This window comes from Carettochelys insculpta, chromosome 3 (assembly GCF_033958435.1).
Source record: "Carettochelys insculpta isolate YL-2023 chromosome 3, ASM3395843v1, whole genome shotgun sequence".
NCBI classification, from domain to species: Eukaryota; Metazoa; Chordata; order Testudines; family Carettochelyidae; genus Carettochelys; species Carettochelys insculpta.
In genome coordinates this window covers 15,063,466-15,082,045 of record NC_134139.1, presented here as the reverse complement: position 1 = coordinate 15,082,045, position 18,580 = coordinate 15,063,466, and the positions used below count along the sequence as shown (strand labels likewise).

Sequence of the window (18,580 nt, the reverse complement as noted above, 5' to 3'; positions counted from 1 at the left end):
AGAGAATCATGCCTCGTCTTCAAATAATAGCAATCTCTTAAACATTTGACTGTTTCTGCCCTTGAAAACTGCCTCTTCCATAAAACAATGCTATAATCTACGTGAATGTTATCTGCCATCTATAAAATGCTAATCACTAACGCATGTGCATTCTATATATGGATGTAAAGCAACAGTTACGTTCTGAGGAAATAACAAAAATTTACTTCTATTTTGAATTGTGTGAGGTAAGATAACTTTAACAGGTCAAGAGTGAAGAACACCAACAGTTCACAAAATATATAAAGAAGGGCAATTTTAAATCCTTTTATCTCAAGAACATTTATTAAATTTATTCCAAGATTTTAGGAGAAATATTAGTTAGTAATGACATTTAAACTCACAATTCTGAAAGCATGTACTTGTGACATATGGGGGGAATGCTCTGTAAAAATTTGTGACTATGCACATAACTTTGTAATAGAGCTATTTATTGAATATTGGGAAATTTACTATATAACTATATTGGGTACAATCAAACAGTCAGGCTAAGCAATAGCTCAAGAAAATTAATCCTCAATAAACACTTGTGGGAGCGTGTTACAAGACAAAGGGAATGCAACTGGTGTCAAGAAGGCTGGTATGACCACCTGCAGAGTTCACTAAGCTGGTTTTGGACAGCCGAGACTAAGGCTGAAAAGGAGTGAAAAATGAAGAACTACTGGATGGATAAAAGTGACCGATCTTTCTCTGGAGGCAGTGTATGTAGTCAGAAAATGTTATGGGGTAACATTGAAGAGCAAAGGATTTTGGAATGCTGCATGTCAAAATTTCAAGTTTCTTTGGCCATTTTGTAGTCAAGCTCAAAATAATATGTACAAGAAGGATGGAGGTGCCTCCTGCTCCTGTTTCCCCATTATATCTACTTTCCCTGCACACACCCACGTCTCCCACCCCAAATTCCCACTCTCATCATGCTCGCTGGCCCAAATCCTGCCTCTGGTTCTGTGTTTCTGAGTAAAGCTCCTATCTTTCTTTAACACCTGGACATAGCCCTAAAACAAGGGAGGCAAAACACTGCTCTCCCGAATCTGAAAATGGCCCAGGATCCTTTGATTTCATTACATACACTCCCTGGGAGGAGGAGTAGAAGAGGGGCCTGCCCCATCCATGATCCCTTTTGAGGTGACTACACAAGCAGGTTGAGAAATCCTGAGCTACAGGATCATTTCCTCTCATAATGAGCAAGCAGCAGTATCAGGTGAGTCAGCCATGAGACAGAGGCAGAACAGCACACGCTGGGAGTGAGTCATACAAGAACCAATAGTATAACAGAAACGAGAGGGGCTCCAATATTTCACATCTTCTAAAGTTGCATAGGAGCATCTCCCTGATAAGGAGGGTTTGAAAAAAACCTCACTGTTACTGTTGCAGAAGTAGTTGCCCACTGGTCCCCTTTCTGACCTGAGAACACCTCCCTCGAATGTCAGCATTTATGACTTTACCACTTCTGGTAAAGCATAGGCTGGAAGCAAAGCCTCTTCCACTTCTGGGCTTCACTACTACCCTGTGTAGCAACCATGCTTACCCAAGCTGACCTGAATCCAACACTTAAAATTCTTACCTTCAGAAGTCTGCAACAAACAGAAATACAGTGACCAGATAGTTTTCTTCTGCCTAAGTTTGCTTAATGTTAACGGTAGGAATGAAGAATAACATAAGAGAAAAAGGATTTTAAAATGACAAAAAGGATACATGAATCTTACCCTAATGGCTTAACATCTCTCTGCTGGACACTTACAAAAACCCAGCTTCTTCAGACACATGTATACACTTTCTCACAAGCTGCTGATCCCTGAACACAAAATTGCTGAAAAAATTAGAGATCCTGAGATGGAGCTCCCATAATCCTTTCTTCTTCAGTTGGACACAATCCAAAAGTCCATCCAGGAATTTTCAAGCGCCAAAGACCGCATCTACACTAGCAAGTAATTCCAAAGTAATTTTCAAAAGGAGAGGCTCTTTCAAAATATCCCAGGGAGCATCTACATACAAAACAAGTTCTTTCAAAAGGAATTTTGAAAGAACGCAGCTCCCCTTTCGAAATTGCTCTTCCATACCCATTTCAGGAAGAGTGCCCCCTTTCAAAAGACTCTTCTGAAAGAAAACATGTATAGTTGCTCAGTGGGCTGCTCTTTTGAAAGAGGGGGTCCTCCATGCCACTGGCCAGCTGGAGTGCGGAGAAGCCCCAGCCAGCACAAGTGGGGCTCTCTGGTCCCTGTGACCAGACACACTTAAAGATGCAGGAACCCAGAAACCCTGTGGCAGAAAGCTGAGAGCATGCTACCACCAGGGAAAGCAGGAGCCTGAAGCAGCCTGCCCTGCAGCTGCCTCAGCAGCCACCTGAGGCACCCCAGCAGCACCATGGCTAGCAGCCAAGAGCACTGCACCCCACAGGGATCCCCCTTTGAGCACTCCAAGGGCTCCCAGGAGCCTAGCCAGGACCCCCCAGAAAGGGCCCTGTTATGGACAGAGGCTAAACCAGCCACCCACTGGATCAGGTCACATCCAAAGTAAAAGAACTCCAGCAGGCCTACTACCGTGCCCGGGATGTGGCCAGCCACTCAGGGGCAGCGCCCAGCAGCTGTCCCCACTGAGAGAAGCTGGACTGCCTCCTCAAGGCAAAGAAGGCAGCCCCCACAGTCATGGTGCTCAACACTGCTGGGCTGGAGTTGGAGTCAGAGACAGAGACCGAACTGGAGGACCAGCCGGGACCCTCAGGCACAACCATCCCCCAGCAAATGGAGAAGAAGATGGCGCTCCCAAGGGATGTTGAAGGCTCCAGTGATGGGCCCCTTGTCATCGCAATCCTCTTCAGGTTGTCCAGTCAGGCTCCCTGCACCCAGGCCTCCTCCGAGTTCCTGGAGGTATGTGTACCAGGCGTTTTGGATGCCCCATCATGTGGGGAGGGGGCCTCTGCCTCTGCCACAGCCGAGAGCCAGTTGGTTGCATGGCCACCGGCCTCAGTCTGGATGCACCGCAGATGTCTGTGCTCCCTGGGCCCTGAAGAGGGCTGCACACACCACTCATCACCTGCCTTCATGGACAGCACCAAAGGCCTTACACCAAGAGAGGGAATGGGGAGGGCTCGACTGAACCCAGCCTATGCCCCACACATACAGGGGCCCCTCAATGCTGGGATCCCAGGGGGCCCCCAGGCCATTGGACAGGGGTATAGGGGAGGGCACCAGAGGCAGGAAGCAGGAAACTCTCAGGAAATTCCGACTTTTACCTTCATGGTAAACCAGGCAGGATTCAGGCCAAAATATATATCCGTCTCAAAGTTATATGGCAGTATAGAGCAAAAAATAGATACACCCTTAATATAGGTTGAACTTCTCTAGTCCAGCAATGGCCATAATTGGGCATGATTTTAGTTAGCTGGACAACCTCTTATCACAGATGCAGCTAAGTGTCCCGCAGTAACTTAAAGTTTGCTTACTGCCACCAGTCTTGGCTCTCAGGGTTCTGTGCTGTTATTTCACTGTAATTTACCCTAAATGTCTTCTCAGAGCCCAGTAAGCAGTGGAAGCGTTGGTAACTCTGTTAGAAAATATCGACCTCCCATGATCCAGTAAATTCTCTTGTTTGGCACCTGTCAGGTCCAGAGGGCGCTGAACTAAAGAGGTTCAATGTGTAATGTAAAATATTATTCAGGTTTGTTTTGTCCTTGTATCATGGTATCTTTCCGAGAAGTGAAACTTAAATTCTCAGTCTTGGTGTTCTACAAGTAAGGCTTTTAGATGTCATGTTGTGGAAGGAAGGGAGCATTTGGAAGCCTGACATACCAGCAAACTTATCCTGCACTGACAGAGATCCTTGTGTGTTAGTTACTGGAGATATTTACACTTTAAGGGAAGAAAGTCCTAAAAAAAACCCCAGCTGCTCCTTAATTCAACATCTTCCTTTTAAAAAAACAAAATCAAAAACAAAACAAGAACAAAAAAACTAAGCAAAATCTCCTGTGGCAGTTTTTTTTTTCCTTTGCCTTGTCCGCAAACCTCTTACTGCTCCCAGTGCAAAGCTGTGTGACAAATTGTGGGCCATGTGCATTCCTAAATCTCAGTGTGGAATCTGTCCCCTGCCAATTGGAATTCTGTGCATAGAATAAGGGCAAGATATGACCCTCTCATATCATGTTTTTCGTTAATACGAAGAAATGGCATTTGTAAATGACCAACACATAAAAACATCTAGCACACGTTGGATGAAATTAAAGGCACCAATTCTTCAACTGTAAAGCAGTCAAGCCAAACTGTTTATCTTCATTGAGCTTCTTATTTGGCGTAACAGCCCCGAGACTCTGGAGAATATCTCAGTGATTAAATTCCCCATTCTCAAGAATTGATATTCTCTTTGCAGAAATGTTAAATTGTTTTTAAAGTAGATGATTAATAGGAAAGTATGAAAGAACAAATAAGCCTATTTACTTGCAGGTCAGAAGATGTATTTATCCTTTGCTATTTTCCCACCTCTTCTGCAAAGCTGATCTATTACCAGGGTCTAGGAATGTTAGTTGTCTTCTTCTCAGCATATGTGCAGTGTGCCTCAGGTGGCATGTGGCCAGGATTCATCACCATTTAGTCTGCTGGGTGGATCTTGAGCTTCCCCAGCTTAGGCTGGGTACTGACAGAGCTGTTAGTGTGTTAGTTTAATGTAGCCACAGGCCCGTTATTAACATATCCTCCTTTCTTTTTTCTTTCCTCTTATCATCATATTATCCTTCTTATATGTTTTGGGGTGATTTTCATACAAAGGCACACATATACCACAAATATGACTGTGTAAACTTATTTTTAGCTTTTACCATATATATTAATTCATATTACCGCAGCCAGGAGACATGGTCCGATGTTGAACAGTCTAGCTTTGCACATTGGAGAGCAAGAGTTAAGGCCCTGCTCCGTCACAGACTTACTGAGTGATCTTAACAAAGTCACTTAATCAGTCTATTCTTCATCTGCAAAATGGGGGTAAGCAGGCTTTCCCTACTTCGCAGCATTGTTGTGAGGCTAAGTACTGTAGTATCTGAACACTCCTCAATCTTTAATGGCACATCAGATGTAAAAGTACCTAAAGTAAATGGATGTTTTAAAAAAAGGAAACTCTGAATTGTTTATGGGGTTTACATGATGATGATGATAACACAACCGTATTTTCAGCTGCAAAAAGTATTTACTATTAAAATCTGAGCCCTACCTAAACATGCTGCCAGCCATAAATTTCTTGAAATGAATCAAAGTACATTTTCTTGTAAGGGAGTTGTGTTTTCTTCTGACATTCATGGGAATTTTTGGCCGTACAACTCCCCATAAAGAGTATTCCATTATTGCACTACTCAGCCACATTAAGTGTGATCTGTGATCATAATAAATCTTTCTTGGTTTCAAGTTTCTTGGTGGCTGCAGTCATATGCTAAGACAATACAAAGCTTTATTCAAATGTTCTTATCTTTAATACTATAGTTGTTTTGGAATTCTTTGAATAGAAATGACTTCTTGAATGAATAACAAGATAGCATTCAGTATTCCAGGGAAGAAAATGAATTAGAGAGATATTTGAAAAGATTGATAGATTTCAAAACAATGTCTTCTATTGCATTACAGTTGGAAAATTCACACGTTAATAAACATTAAATCAATGAGCCCTTGGGGGTTGTTTATATCTGATTCTATTTTCTTTCAAGAACAAGACAGAACACAGCCTAGAATACTGTAGCTTGGATAGAATTGAATGTGTAAGTGACATAAATCAGACATTTAAAAACGCAGTGGAATATCACTCCTATTACTGCTGCGAACTAATAATCACATTTTATTGTGCAAGACACCAACTTCATGTGTTGGCCACATCTAACAAACAAATTTTAAAAGTTCAGAGAACTGTGATTGCATAATGTGCAATAGTTTGGACTGGTTTTTTTTTTTCAAAATAAATAAGTATGCTTATTGTATCTGCAGGCTGAAGCCACTGGCTTTCCCACAAGATGCACATCTTGAAGTGGGCTGACGACTTTCATTCTAAGAGATGGAAGGAGAGTTTAAAGCATAAGGGGCTGCCCAGAAGTCGCCCCAGCATTAAGACTGGTAGCCAGGTGTAGTGAGGGTGGATAAGCATGCAGGAAGCGTGAATACAGCTTTTCAGGACAATAAGAATGACAGGAGACAATAGCCGTGTCTACACGTGCACGCTACTTCGAAGTAGCGGCACTAACTTCGAAATAGCGCCCGTCACGGCTACACGCGCCAGGCGCTATTTCGAAGTTAACTTCAACGTTAGGCAGCGAGACGTCGAAGTCGCTAACTCCATGGGGGGATAGGAATAGCGCCCTACTTCGACGTTCAACGTCGAAGTAGGGACCGTGTAGTCATTGCGCATCCCGCAACTTCGAAATAGCGGGGTCCGCCATGGCGACCATCAGCTGAGGGGTTGAGAGATGTTCTCTCTCGAGCCCCTGCGGGGCTCTATGGTCACCGTGGGCAGCAGCCCTTAGCCCAGGGCTTCTGGCTGCTGCTGCCGCAGCTGGGGATCCATGCTGCAGGCACAGGGTCTGCAACCAGTTGTCAGCTCTGTGTATTTTGTGTTGTTTAGTGCAACTGTGTCTGGGAGGGGCCCTTTAAGGGAGCGGCTTGCTGTTGAGTCCGCCCTGTGACCCTGTCTGCAGCTGTGCCTGGCACCCTTATTTCGATGTGTGCTACTTTGGCACGTAGACGTTCCCTCGCAGCACCTATTTCGATGTGGTGCCGCGCAACGTCGAAGTTGAACATCGACGTTGCCAGCCCTGGAGGACGTGTAGACGTTACTCATCGAAATAGCCTATTTCGATGTTGCTACATCGAAATAAGCTATTTCGATGTGGGCTTCACGTGTAGACGTAGCCAATAAAAGCCAAGATTGGCTAGACAGTGAGGTGAAGTCCAATAAAACAAATCTGTGATACAGACTTGATGTTACAAAAGAGTCTCAGTGAGAAGAACCTTCAACAAAGTTGATCCCTTTCCCATCCGAGATGTCTCCTTAGATGAAAATTTCTGTCTTTCTCATGACACTGCAAACACTAGCACCTTTGCTTAGGTGGGAAATGCAGTGCAGCAGCTCCTATGTAGATATGCCAGCAATCTGTAATGCCTCAGACGAGTGAGTTACTCAAAAAAGCCTTTTCTTATTCTCTTTTTAGGGAGGTGACATAGTGGAGCAGAGGGCAGGCAGTGCTTCAAAATTACATAACTACAAGAAAAATTCATGGATTTGAAGGGGGAACATGCAGTGTAGCCCTCATTCTATTTTATTTTGCAAGCTGCTAGTTTTGGCCTGTCCAAGCGATCTCTGTTTGTAAGCAAAGTAGTACTGAATTGGTCTCTATTTACCAAACATTCAATGAAAACAAGTATTGTCATGGATATTTTTATGCATTCTGTTATAAACACAGTGAGACCATGTTATGGGTTGATTTAAAAACCTTCCAGGAGGTTGATGGATGTGAAAGCAGTAACTGTCAGGATAAGTACATCACAAACCCCCAGCCCTCTCACTGTAACATTAAAGGGGCATGTGAATCTAGCCATATTATAGATTTGGTTGGCAGAGCAGCTTTTGATGAACATTGTTTTGGGCAAAGTGTATGTGGGAAGGAAGGAAGAACAGAGATACAGAAGAAAAAGAAAAAAAAAAGAAAGGAACGAAGCCAATCAGGAGGCTGTGTACACAATGTATGACCCTGGAAAAAAGATAGGGAAAGAATTCTCCAGGGCTGGTGTTGGCTGAAGAGGCTCACAGCCACCATAAGTCAAGCAACTTCATTTGTGTTTCCTCCTATATTCAGAGAAGCAGGACTTCATATATTCATTGTACAGAAACAAGGATCAAATCAAAGAAAATATAAATTCTCCCATCAATTTCTGTTCCAAACTGGAACATCCTAGCACCCTGAACTTTCACTAGCCACTCAGAGAGAAAAGGAGCAACAATACCCAGATATTACCTTGCTCCTCACCCGATCTTGGAAACATTCTGCTCTTCCACTTTGTCTACTCCTTATGAGCTGTTGCGTAGAAATAACCGCTTGGTTCATTAACTGAGAAAGCATTATTTTTTGTTTTCCTTAGCATGACCATTCCCCAGTTATCAAGCCAGTAGAATCAGTGTGTCTCAGAAATTCCATCCATTTAAGCAGAGGATTCCCACAGGCTAAGAGTGGAATCATCGCAGTTTGAACCCATCATACACACAAAAAAAATAGCAGAATTTTTTCATGAACAAGTCTTCCCAGTTACTCTCCCTTCAGCTCCTTTGATGTTGGGGCAAGTTAAGCATAACCTCAAACTCAGTAGAGTGCAACGTAGCCAGCTACATACAGATTCATGAGTTTGCTACAAAACAGCTGGTTTTAGCTCAAGTGCACACTTTATGATTCCAACGTGTCAGATTTAGGCCTTCTTAGTGATGGGTGTGGGTGAGCCTTAACACAGAGGTAATGTTTGCAGTTTGCCTGGAGAGTTACCAACATGGGGTACTTTGGAATAAGTGAAAGAACAAGTCCCAAAACCCTTACAGAGAAGGCCTGGTCAACTGCCCCCTCTCTTATACAATGGGGGAGATCCAGTTCAAGAGTTCTGGAGATTGTAGCCATGGCAGAGGGTCTCTCACACAGGTCAGTCACAGGCCATTGAGGGCCTTATAGGTCATGTTCCGTACTTAACTTCACCTGGAGACCAACAGTGGCCAACCACTGTAGAATCTAGAACATTGGTTTTATGCATTCACAATGACATAACTTCATTTGATAAGTGATCCAAATTCAGTCTCCAGGATTATGTCTACACTGCAGTATACACAAGTTGCACTATTCCAGGGCTCGTACCTAGTGCCACAGGATCTCATGGGGTGGAGGGTCCAACTCAATCAAGCCAAGAACCAGGATTCAACTCCTAGAGCTTTGCAGCTGTGGTAGACCCTTACCTGGAAGCTTCCAGAGCCTTCTAGAAGGACAGTATACTGGTTGGTGGGCCAATGCGTTTCTGTTTCCTGTCTAGGCCCAGGCCCTCATTGGTCAGATGGGCCCTGTGCTCCCTATAAAAGGCTCCCCATCTGGTAGCAGGGGGCAAGGTCTTGGGAGGTGCACCAGAGGAGCAGAGCAGGAGCAGAGCGAGAAGGTACCACGGGGAAGCAGTGGTACAAGTGGCCCAGGATGAGGCTACTACTTTGTGGCAGGGGGGAAGGCCCTGATGATTGCCTCTTATCCTCGTAGGGACCCTGGGCTGGAGTCCAGGTTAGAGGGTGGGTCTGGACTCCCCCCACCCTTCCCCAGAGGGACCACTCTAGTGGAGCAAGGGCAGGCCTGCAAGGGGACTGGTATTATTTTCCCCATACTGGTCCTGCCTACGATGAGGGTGGCTCGCTAAGCGGAGACCCCTGCCTTTGGAAGGGCCTGGGCAAAAAAGGGGCTTCTGTGAGTCTCTGAGGAAGCATAGATCCGCCAGGAAGCGCAGGGACCCACAGGGCCTGACAAGGGACTTTGTCACACAGCATAGACAAAGTCTCCTCTGGAAATTTGCCAACAATATTCCACAATACCATGGGCCACTTGTGTCCTCAAGAGAGTCAAGCTTGGTGGACAGTCAACAATTCTCATACTGTAACCACAAACAAAGGGCTAGAGCAGCCATATTTTAGGAGGAAGCTAAGAAGTCAGAAGTACGGTTAGTTGGATTTGGACTTGCATAATGTAGCGTAGATGCTGGACCTCCAGGCTGGGACTGAGGGTTCAACTGTTTCTAAGCAGGAGTACAAATGACTATACTTGTTCAAGCCTTAGTTTAATACAAACCCAGGATCGGTTAACTTAAATCTTGTTTAATCCTGCTTTTACAATGCAGTGTAGACATAATCCAAATGGTTTTAAGGTGTAGCCTGATGTAGTGATCTTGAGATAACGAAAGCAAGGATAACAGTGGCTAAATCTACCTGCAAAATGAAAGATCTTAATCTCTTTGCCAGAAGCATTGAAAAGCTAATATGGGTTGGTATAGCTCAAACCTGGGTAATATTTGACACAAGGGAAAAAGGTTATAGAAAGCCCTACACGTCTGCAGAAATAAATAACCTGGTGATTAAGGTCAGAGAGAATACTTGTCATATGTGAGATAAATTACATCAAGAAACAAATTGAGGAGTTGCAGGCTATGCTCCTTAAAAAGTTTCTTTCAAACAAGTTGTATGATTGATCGATGTGAACAAAAAGTCAAGATGGAGCATAAAGCCAGCATTTAGGAATGTTAAGACCAGTGACACATTGCTATGACAACACTCAGCAGCAGCTATGCATAAGAAAATATGATCCATTTGACTATTCCTTAAATCTGCACCAGGAGGAAACAAGATAGATAAATGTAATATAGCAAAATCATTTGCTACAGCAATTCCCAGTAATACCATAATTTTAAGAACTTGTTAACATTTCCATTAAAAACTCCATTTTCATGTGATTTATAATTTAGAAGAGTGGGGAGTGAGATTACCATGGACTCAAAACTGATTTTAAAAGTTTCAGTCTACCACTGCAAAGGAAGATTCTGTCACAGGACCGGCTCATAATCCTGCTACTCACTACAGAGCTGGGCCTCTCTCACTCATTCCCACCGGATTCAGTCAGGAATAGTAGCTACAGAACCAACACTTCAAGTTATATGAACATACACACAGGGTGAGCACATAAAGAGAGGATATTTTCTAACCTTACAATACTCGGCAACGGATGACTGGGGGTCAGGGTATGTATAATTCTGACTTGTAAGACACTTATAAAGTAGTATGTACATTTCTTTAGACTTTTTTGTGCTGATCATAATCAGTAGCAGGTTATGTTGCATTAATATCAGTTATGTTAGATGATCACGGATAGAATATACAAAATAAATCATATTTATCAATGACAAGCATTCACAAAAAGTTGTGGGTGCCTAGTTCCTTTAGATCAAGTGATTTGGGTGCTTAAGGTTAAAGAACACTTTAATAATTAAATGTAAAGGATAGTTTTAATTTAGAAAGTAAAAAAGTGTGTACATGAGCTAGCAGTAGGAACTGTGTTCTAGTTAATATATATAAATATATGTTATTTTTTCTTGAGAAACTCCACTTCAGTTTCTCAGTACAAGAAAATTTGACCTGGACTAAATACACCAAAAGGACAGAAACAGTCTTTCTTGTAAGCAAAACAGAAAAGAAATCCAGTCCATTCTCAGTCAGAAACCAACATAAACACTTCCCAAGATGCACAGTGATTTGATTTGCAGGTCCAAATTTCCTATACTTTGTGATTTTAAACCACGTCTTTTGAGTTATTTTGTTGAAGTTTTCGGTGGCTGTAGAGATAACAATTTAGGTATCTCACAAACCCACATTTTTTGTGGATTTCCTTGAGATCCCACTCACCAGACTAATTCTCCCTTGATTTAGAGATTAGAGTGTGTGTGATCTAAAGCAACGTTTCTTAAACTATGTTCTGCTGATCACTGGTGTTCTTTAAACAACTCGCAGGTGTGCCAGGAGCATCTGACACTTTTTTGATATCATACACTAACGGTATATATTTTCTGCTATTATAACCAGATAGAAGGTTATATTTTCATTGCTATGATACTTGATTAAACTACATCATTTCATTTTTGTTGTTTCTGATGTGGTTTGCAGGGGTGAGGGTTTGTTTTGGTTTTGGTCTGATGACAATTTTTTGAGGAAAACTTTCATTGGTGTTCTGCTTTAAAATATTATTGTTTTGTGTTCTGCAATTTCAAAAACTGATCTAAACACTGATCTAAAGGATTCTTCTTTACTGTTGCTTTACAAGTTACCTCTGACTTTAAGACTCCATGCTGAGAATTTCTTTGCTGAATGAAAACTGGAGAAATGGTTGTTTGAGCTGAGTTATTTTCCTGCATAAAACCTTTTCATTTTTATAACGGTCATGGGGGAGGCTTCTACCTTGTGGTTGAAAAATCAATACTTACTTTACCTTTGGTTTTCACTTTGAATTTAAAATAATTCTTTTGTTTCATTTCTAAGACACAGAAATTCAGCATCCCCCTTTTTGTTTTTTCTATGAAGACTTGAAAGTGTCTAAATATATCCATGACTTCAAGAGACACTTGAGTTTGAGAACAAGTCAACCCACAAGTTGGACTGAGTGAAGTATATGGCGAGGAAATGCTTGATGTACTAAAGTGTTTCAATCTGTCAACACAGCTTCAATACACCCCCCACCCAGTCTCAATTTAAAACAGAACTTGTGCCCTCTGGCAATGTAAATATGCTTCTACTAAATAATTTCAGAACTACAGTGAAAGCAATGCACCAAATTAATCCCTTGGGTGAGCACTAATTTGCCTAATATGCCAGCAATTAAGATGGCTTATAATGTCTATTAGGAAAACACAGATATTTGAAATGGAAGACATGTATTAGGATATTTTGTCCATTTACCATTTTAATGGAGAATTGTTATTGTTGATATACAGTGCAGTCTTCAATCAAAGTTTCAGTTGACTCAGTAACTGGTATTTCCACAATGATGTTCAGGAGATTGATTCTATAGCACAACTTATCACATCATTCAGAATTTGTTCTTCATGTTTAACAAATTGTCTTAGCTCATTTTTATGTATGCACACAAAAATAAACTCCTTGGATCACCCTAAATAGTTCTTCTCCCTTGCTGTTACAGCTTTACTTATTGATAGTGCAATACAAATAAAAACCACCTCCACCAAATAGTCTTTTTGCTATATTCACATATGTATTTTTAATCTTTTCTCATAAATCAATCTCTCCAAAATCTTAACTACTGCCTCATGCTTTCCTGTTGGGTGATTTTTTAATCCTGAACTGTCTAGAATCCATGTAACATTCTTACCAGTGTATTATAAATAGTCTTTGAAAATTTAGATTTTTGTTGGTAGAATTTTTGAAATTTGCCATAAATTTTGAAACAGATAGAAAATGTCGTCTTTGGTAGTTAAAAAAACTTAGACAGGCAAAGAACATAAAATGCTGCTTGAAAATTTAAATATTTACTTTTTATATTTTGACTCCTGATGTTGACAATTTGTTTTTCAACAGTTAGAGAACTTTAAATTTTTGAATGTCCATATCAGTCATTAAAAAACTATCCACCCTCCCTTGATTTCTCAGAACTCTGAATATTTACATTGATAAAGTTGAAAAACAGACTTACAATAAGCATTGCTATTTTCTATCAATATTATAAAGTTAAAAATGAAATTGTCTCACGTACTCATATGCAGAGCTTATCACTACTTTATTATATGACAGCTTTACCAGCTGCATAACAATGAGTTGGCTTTTTTCCAGGTTGCAAGAAGGGGAAGTATTATATATTATCAAAAGTTCATATACAATTTGAGAGTCATTAACTAAGTGTCTTTTGCTATGACCTCTCTATTTGACTAAGTACCTGAAAACTGGGTTATATTTCTCCAGGGTGATAGCTTGGACTTTCCCCACATTGATTGACAGTTTAGTTCCAGGCTATGGTTCATACCCACCTTACATTAAAGTCAAGGCAAAACAGGCATTGACCCCATGGGAGTTGGATCAGGTAACTCCTCTAATCTGTTCGCAACACCTTCTAATTCATCAGCTGAAAATGTAATTGAGCTATTTGTCCATTCTTCAAAAATCATTAACAAAGATGTTAAATTAAACCAGGCTTACTACTTCACCCTGAGTCACCCACCTCTGCCTCTCTCCCTCCCAAATGATAGATTGCCATGCATCATTATTCATTACTGATGATGCTTCAGCCACTTTTGAGTACATGGGACATCACTCAAAGCCAAGTCAGCATGAGCTATATTTTGTTAAGTAAGATTTTCTGAGGATTGCCAGATTTTCCATTTAAAGGCTAAGTAATATATTCATTTTTGCAGTCTTCTAATGACTTCCAGCTTCTCATTGACTTTTCAAAACTAACTACTAGTGGTTCAATGTATTCATTAGCTAATTCCTTTAATATGCCCGGACTCCCCATTGTTTAGGCTGCTTATTTGCATGTAACCATATTTCCAAGTATTCCTTCATCAGCTTTTAGTCAACAGCTGTTTGAACATTTTTGTCACTTTCTAATTGCCTGTGCTCCTTTATCGTTTTTATTGAACAACAATTTTCAAAAGCAGCTCAGGCATTTCAAACAAGCTGTTTTCCTCTCCTTCCTCATTTGTGAATGGGTCACCTTTTTCTTCGGGGTTTCTCTTCTCCCAACTCCAAATATAGCTGTGACATTCCTAATTCCCCTGGCCCCTTGAATTTCTATTAGCATTCAGATCATGTTGTGTACTTTTCTTCACCTTACTTTTGCTGCTGCAAACTTTAACAGACTGAAGTTCTTTTTTGTTTACTTCCCCCACCCATTCCTTCTACATCCATTTAAGTGTTTTTACCTTCAGATTTCCAAGATGAGTCTTCTGACGTCCCTCTGGCTACTTCTTACTCTTTCTATTTTTCTCTTAAAAAAAAAAGCTGTAGGCATGCTGCTATTTCATTACTGAACTATGTATTTGCTTGTAAGAGACTTCTTCCATTCAGCTGATGTCAAATGTCACAGCTTTCCTGAAGTCAACCTGTGACCTTCACATTGGCTCAGCATCTTCCTTATGGACTTTAATACTTCTACCACATGTACTAAGCTTCTTAATGCCTGTAAGCATGATCGGAAGCCCCAGTATCCCCATATTCATTTGCACTACTGTTTTGGGGAGCCCAGTATTTAGGGCTCAAGTAGTTTATAGTTATTCCTGGACAAGGTGTGTGGGGGGGGGGCCTCCATGCCCATGGAAGGGACAGAGCTTTTGGTGGAAGAGGCATGGCTGGGGGCAGACAGCCCTCAGTTCCACCCTGAGTGCGCTATGCTGCACCTCCATCCCTGGAGCCCCCAGAACCATATGGAGTGCACCGAACCATGCCCCAGAAGCAATTTAATGGACCCAGTTGGACTCCATCTGCTGTAGTTCTTGTGATAGTAGTGGTAGCAGCCAGGAGCCCTGGACCCTTTTGAATTGCCAGGCCCCAGAACAACTGCCCCCTTTACCCTTCCCATCAGTGGGCCCATTGCTAGGACAGGGAAAACTGTGGAATAGTTGTCAAGGGCACAGAAGAGAGACTTTCATTTTGGGTTAAACATAAAGCTAAGTGGAGATATACATCTCCTGGAACTGGAAGGGACCTTAGGAGGTCATCTAGTCCAGTTCCCTGCCCTCTTGGCAGGACCAAGCACCATCCCTGATGTCCATTTGCTCTACTCCCTTAATGGCCTCCACAAGAATTGAGCTCACAACCCTGGGTTTAGCAGGCCAATACTCAAACCACCGAGATATTCCTCCCCCCAAAAGGGGGTGGGGGATACTTGAATTTTTTCCACCTTTTCATTTAGCAGAATATGTTGAAAAATTGTAGAGAAACTTGAAGTGAATGTTTGGAAGTTGCCAGTCAATAGAATTATCTGCTATTCATCTAATGCTAGTTAATAGCACCGCACTTTCTTTTTGTACCCAGAGGTACAATCAATTCTTTGTGACTGGGTAAGATGTGAATCCAGGATGGTTTCTCCCCCGCTCATGTTCTTCACTTTCTAAATACAAGGCTATCCCCTGTGTAACTCATTAGTAGCTTTACTATCCCAGGTTTATGACCTAATTAACATCTATAGTCAAGAATCTTTATGCAGTTCCCTCAAAAGCTACATGAGGAATCATTCTCACTCTGCCTTGGCTTGGGAACTTACAGCTGGTGCCCCCTGCAGTTCCTGCTTTCCTATTTTCATTTTGTGCTTTTTTACCCAACATATCCTGCAGTAAACAAAAATTCAAAACCAAAAAACAAACAAAAAAGAAACCACCTCCTTGCCACCAACCAGCCTCACATAAGGAACACAGAGGGTGGTTTCTTGCACATTCATGCTAATGGATTTTAAAATCAATAAAAAGAGCAAATATTAATACACTGTGAAGATTTTCAATTCTATAATATATGTATAAAGTTTTAATAAAGAAGCCCAGCCCAACTAGTTATCATTTATCCCTTTAGTGACTGGCTATACAGCCAAAGTTGGATCCCATTTGATCGACTGTTGTAATGTATGAAAAAGACTCCATTAGGAATTAAAGCAGACCAACAAGCAAAACTGCATAGCTCTGTTTCCATAAAACAATCAGTTGGTGGTATTCTTCTTGTTCTGACTCCCGAAAGCATGACTCCGTGGGCAAAAAAAAAAGGTGCATTTGCCAATTGAGTTAACTCACTTGTATTTAGCTTAATTCAATGCAACCCTCATGGACACCTGTCTAAACACAGATTCACACATTTTAGGTTGAATTGGTGGTGATATAGCTGGGATGCTGCCATGCAAGTATTACAGTCACATTGCCCATGTCACACTTAACACTGTGTGATTCCACTTTCCTTGTTGGATAAAGTTTGATCACTGTGAAAAGCGACTGAATCCTGCACTTACAATTCAAAAATGAAATATCTAAATTAAAATGTATTAAGAGAATATTTGTAAATCTTTCTAAAACAAAGGTCTTCATCAAAATTTCTATAATATATGTTGTTTTTATTTTAAAACCAGAGAAAGACATTAACAGAAATTTGGGAAAAGCTGATACTAATTGCCAAGGATATTTTCCAACCAGATTAGATTTTAAATGCTTGCTTGTTATAAAAAATTTTACAAAGTCAAGGTTCTAGATACTGTTTTACTGAAACAGTTAATGGAACAATATTTTCTTCCCTCTTTGTGTCATTTTAATTAACTTTAATCTGACTTTTTCCAGACTATGGTATCTACACCTCATCTCCCAAACTCCTGTTTTAATAATCGCACTTTCTTGTTGTTTTTTGTTTTTTTTTAATATCAGAAATGTATTTTCGAGCCTCTATTCAAATACTAAACTGCTTAGTCAAGATGTAAAATGAACTTCAGCTACTGGAGCTGGATAAAAATAAAGATCGATAAAGGTCAGATTCATAGCTAATGACTCCAGTAAGGTTAAGCTTTACATCAGCTGAAACTCTGACCAATATATGACCAAGAATTTCCAAAGTTCACACATTAGAAACACTGATCACCATTCAGAGATAAATTAACTGATATGACAAGCATTTGAATTTTCCAAGTAAAGCTGGCACAGTTGTGCATATACATTTGCATGTTTCATTTATGCATGTAAATATCTAATAAATCAATGTAATCTATGCACACTTATCCATGTAAGACAGTAATTGGCACACAAATGCTTCAATATGCAAAATCATGCACATATGCTAGGCTAAATATGCACATATGATAGGTACACGGAAATCTGTATAGGTAAATGCACCTTTCTAAATCTGAAAATCTGGCGTTTTGATACTAAAAGCATGAGATATATTTCATAAGAGTAAAGGGGCTATGTTTATTAAATGGAACACAATAAAATAATTCCTTTACAGGTCATACATTATGCATTATGGTGATGGATTTGGGTGGGATGATGATATAAACTCTAATATTTGTCTCTCTCTTTTCATCTCTATTTTTAAGGAAATTGTTTTTATTTACAGAATAAGTCAGTAGGCCACAATTATCCCCTTTTCATTAAATAATGAGGTTATAGTCTGGAGAATCAACTATGACTGTCTAGATTACAGCGATTTGTCAACAGAAGTCTTCTGACAAAAACTTCTCTCAACAAATCGTGGCCAAACTGCCAAATGGATCGCAAGAGTGATCTGCTCTGTCGACAGAGTGGCTGGACTGCCCAGCTGCTTTCTTGACAAAATGGCCAACTAGAAGCACAGCAGACAGGGCTGCCCAGTGTCCTGGAAGCTCTGTCTGTTGACAGAGGGCCCCCTGGAACGTCCAGACCAGCTTTCTGTCAGCAGATTTCTGTCAACAGAGGTGTTATGCCTTGTGGGGAGAAGAATAAGGGTCTCAACAAAAGTGCTGTTTTCTGTGAATTTATTGCTGACAGAACACCTGGGGAGTCTGGACGCTCCCTGGGTTTTCTCGACAAAACCCTCTAGTGTAGACGTAGCCCATTTGACCAACTGCCATTTGACCAACTGATAATTTTTTTAAAGTGTAAAATGTAAAATTAACCATTGGAATTGTTCTCTTCCTGTCAGGTATTAGTGGAACAGTAGTTGTGAGATACAACTGCACTAGCAGCCCAGCATTCTGCCACCTTCAAACTGTCTTTATTTTTTTCTTTTCCACTTGTGTTGCATTAACATTTCTCAGCTTCTTCTTCCACACCAGATACGACATGCAAGCTCTCAAAGATTCTTATTATTCCTTTAATTACCCTAAAATCTGATGGAAAAGACGCAACATAAAACAATACATCTTTGTTAAGTACTTACAATTGATCTGATATTGTTCTCTTTTGCCAGTTTCAGGGATGATTTATAGCAATTTGCCAGGTCTTCTTTATGAGTATCACTAAGATGGCCTCTTGCTATCGGTCCCACAGTGTGAATGACATCTGCA

At 40.9% G+C, this 18,580-nt stretch overlaps 1 protein-coding gene across 2 annotated transcripts in view; it reads right to left on the bottom strand.

Moving 5' to 3' along the window:
* The window catches only part of MACROD2 (mono-ADP ribosylhydrolase 2), a 1,465,546-nt gene that overhangs the window by 610,745 nt on the left and 836,221 nt on the right, over positions 1-18,580 (bottom strand). For both annotated transcript variants that reach the window (XM_074989373.1, XM_074989374.1), the window contains exon 6: positions 18,454-18,575. In XM_074989373.1, the coding sequence (XP_074845474.1) occupies positions 18,454-18,575 (122 nt within the window). The remainder of the gene's footprint in view (positions 1-18,453; positions 18,576-18,580) is intronic.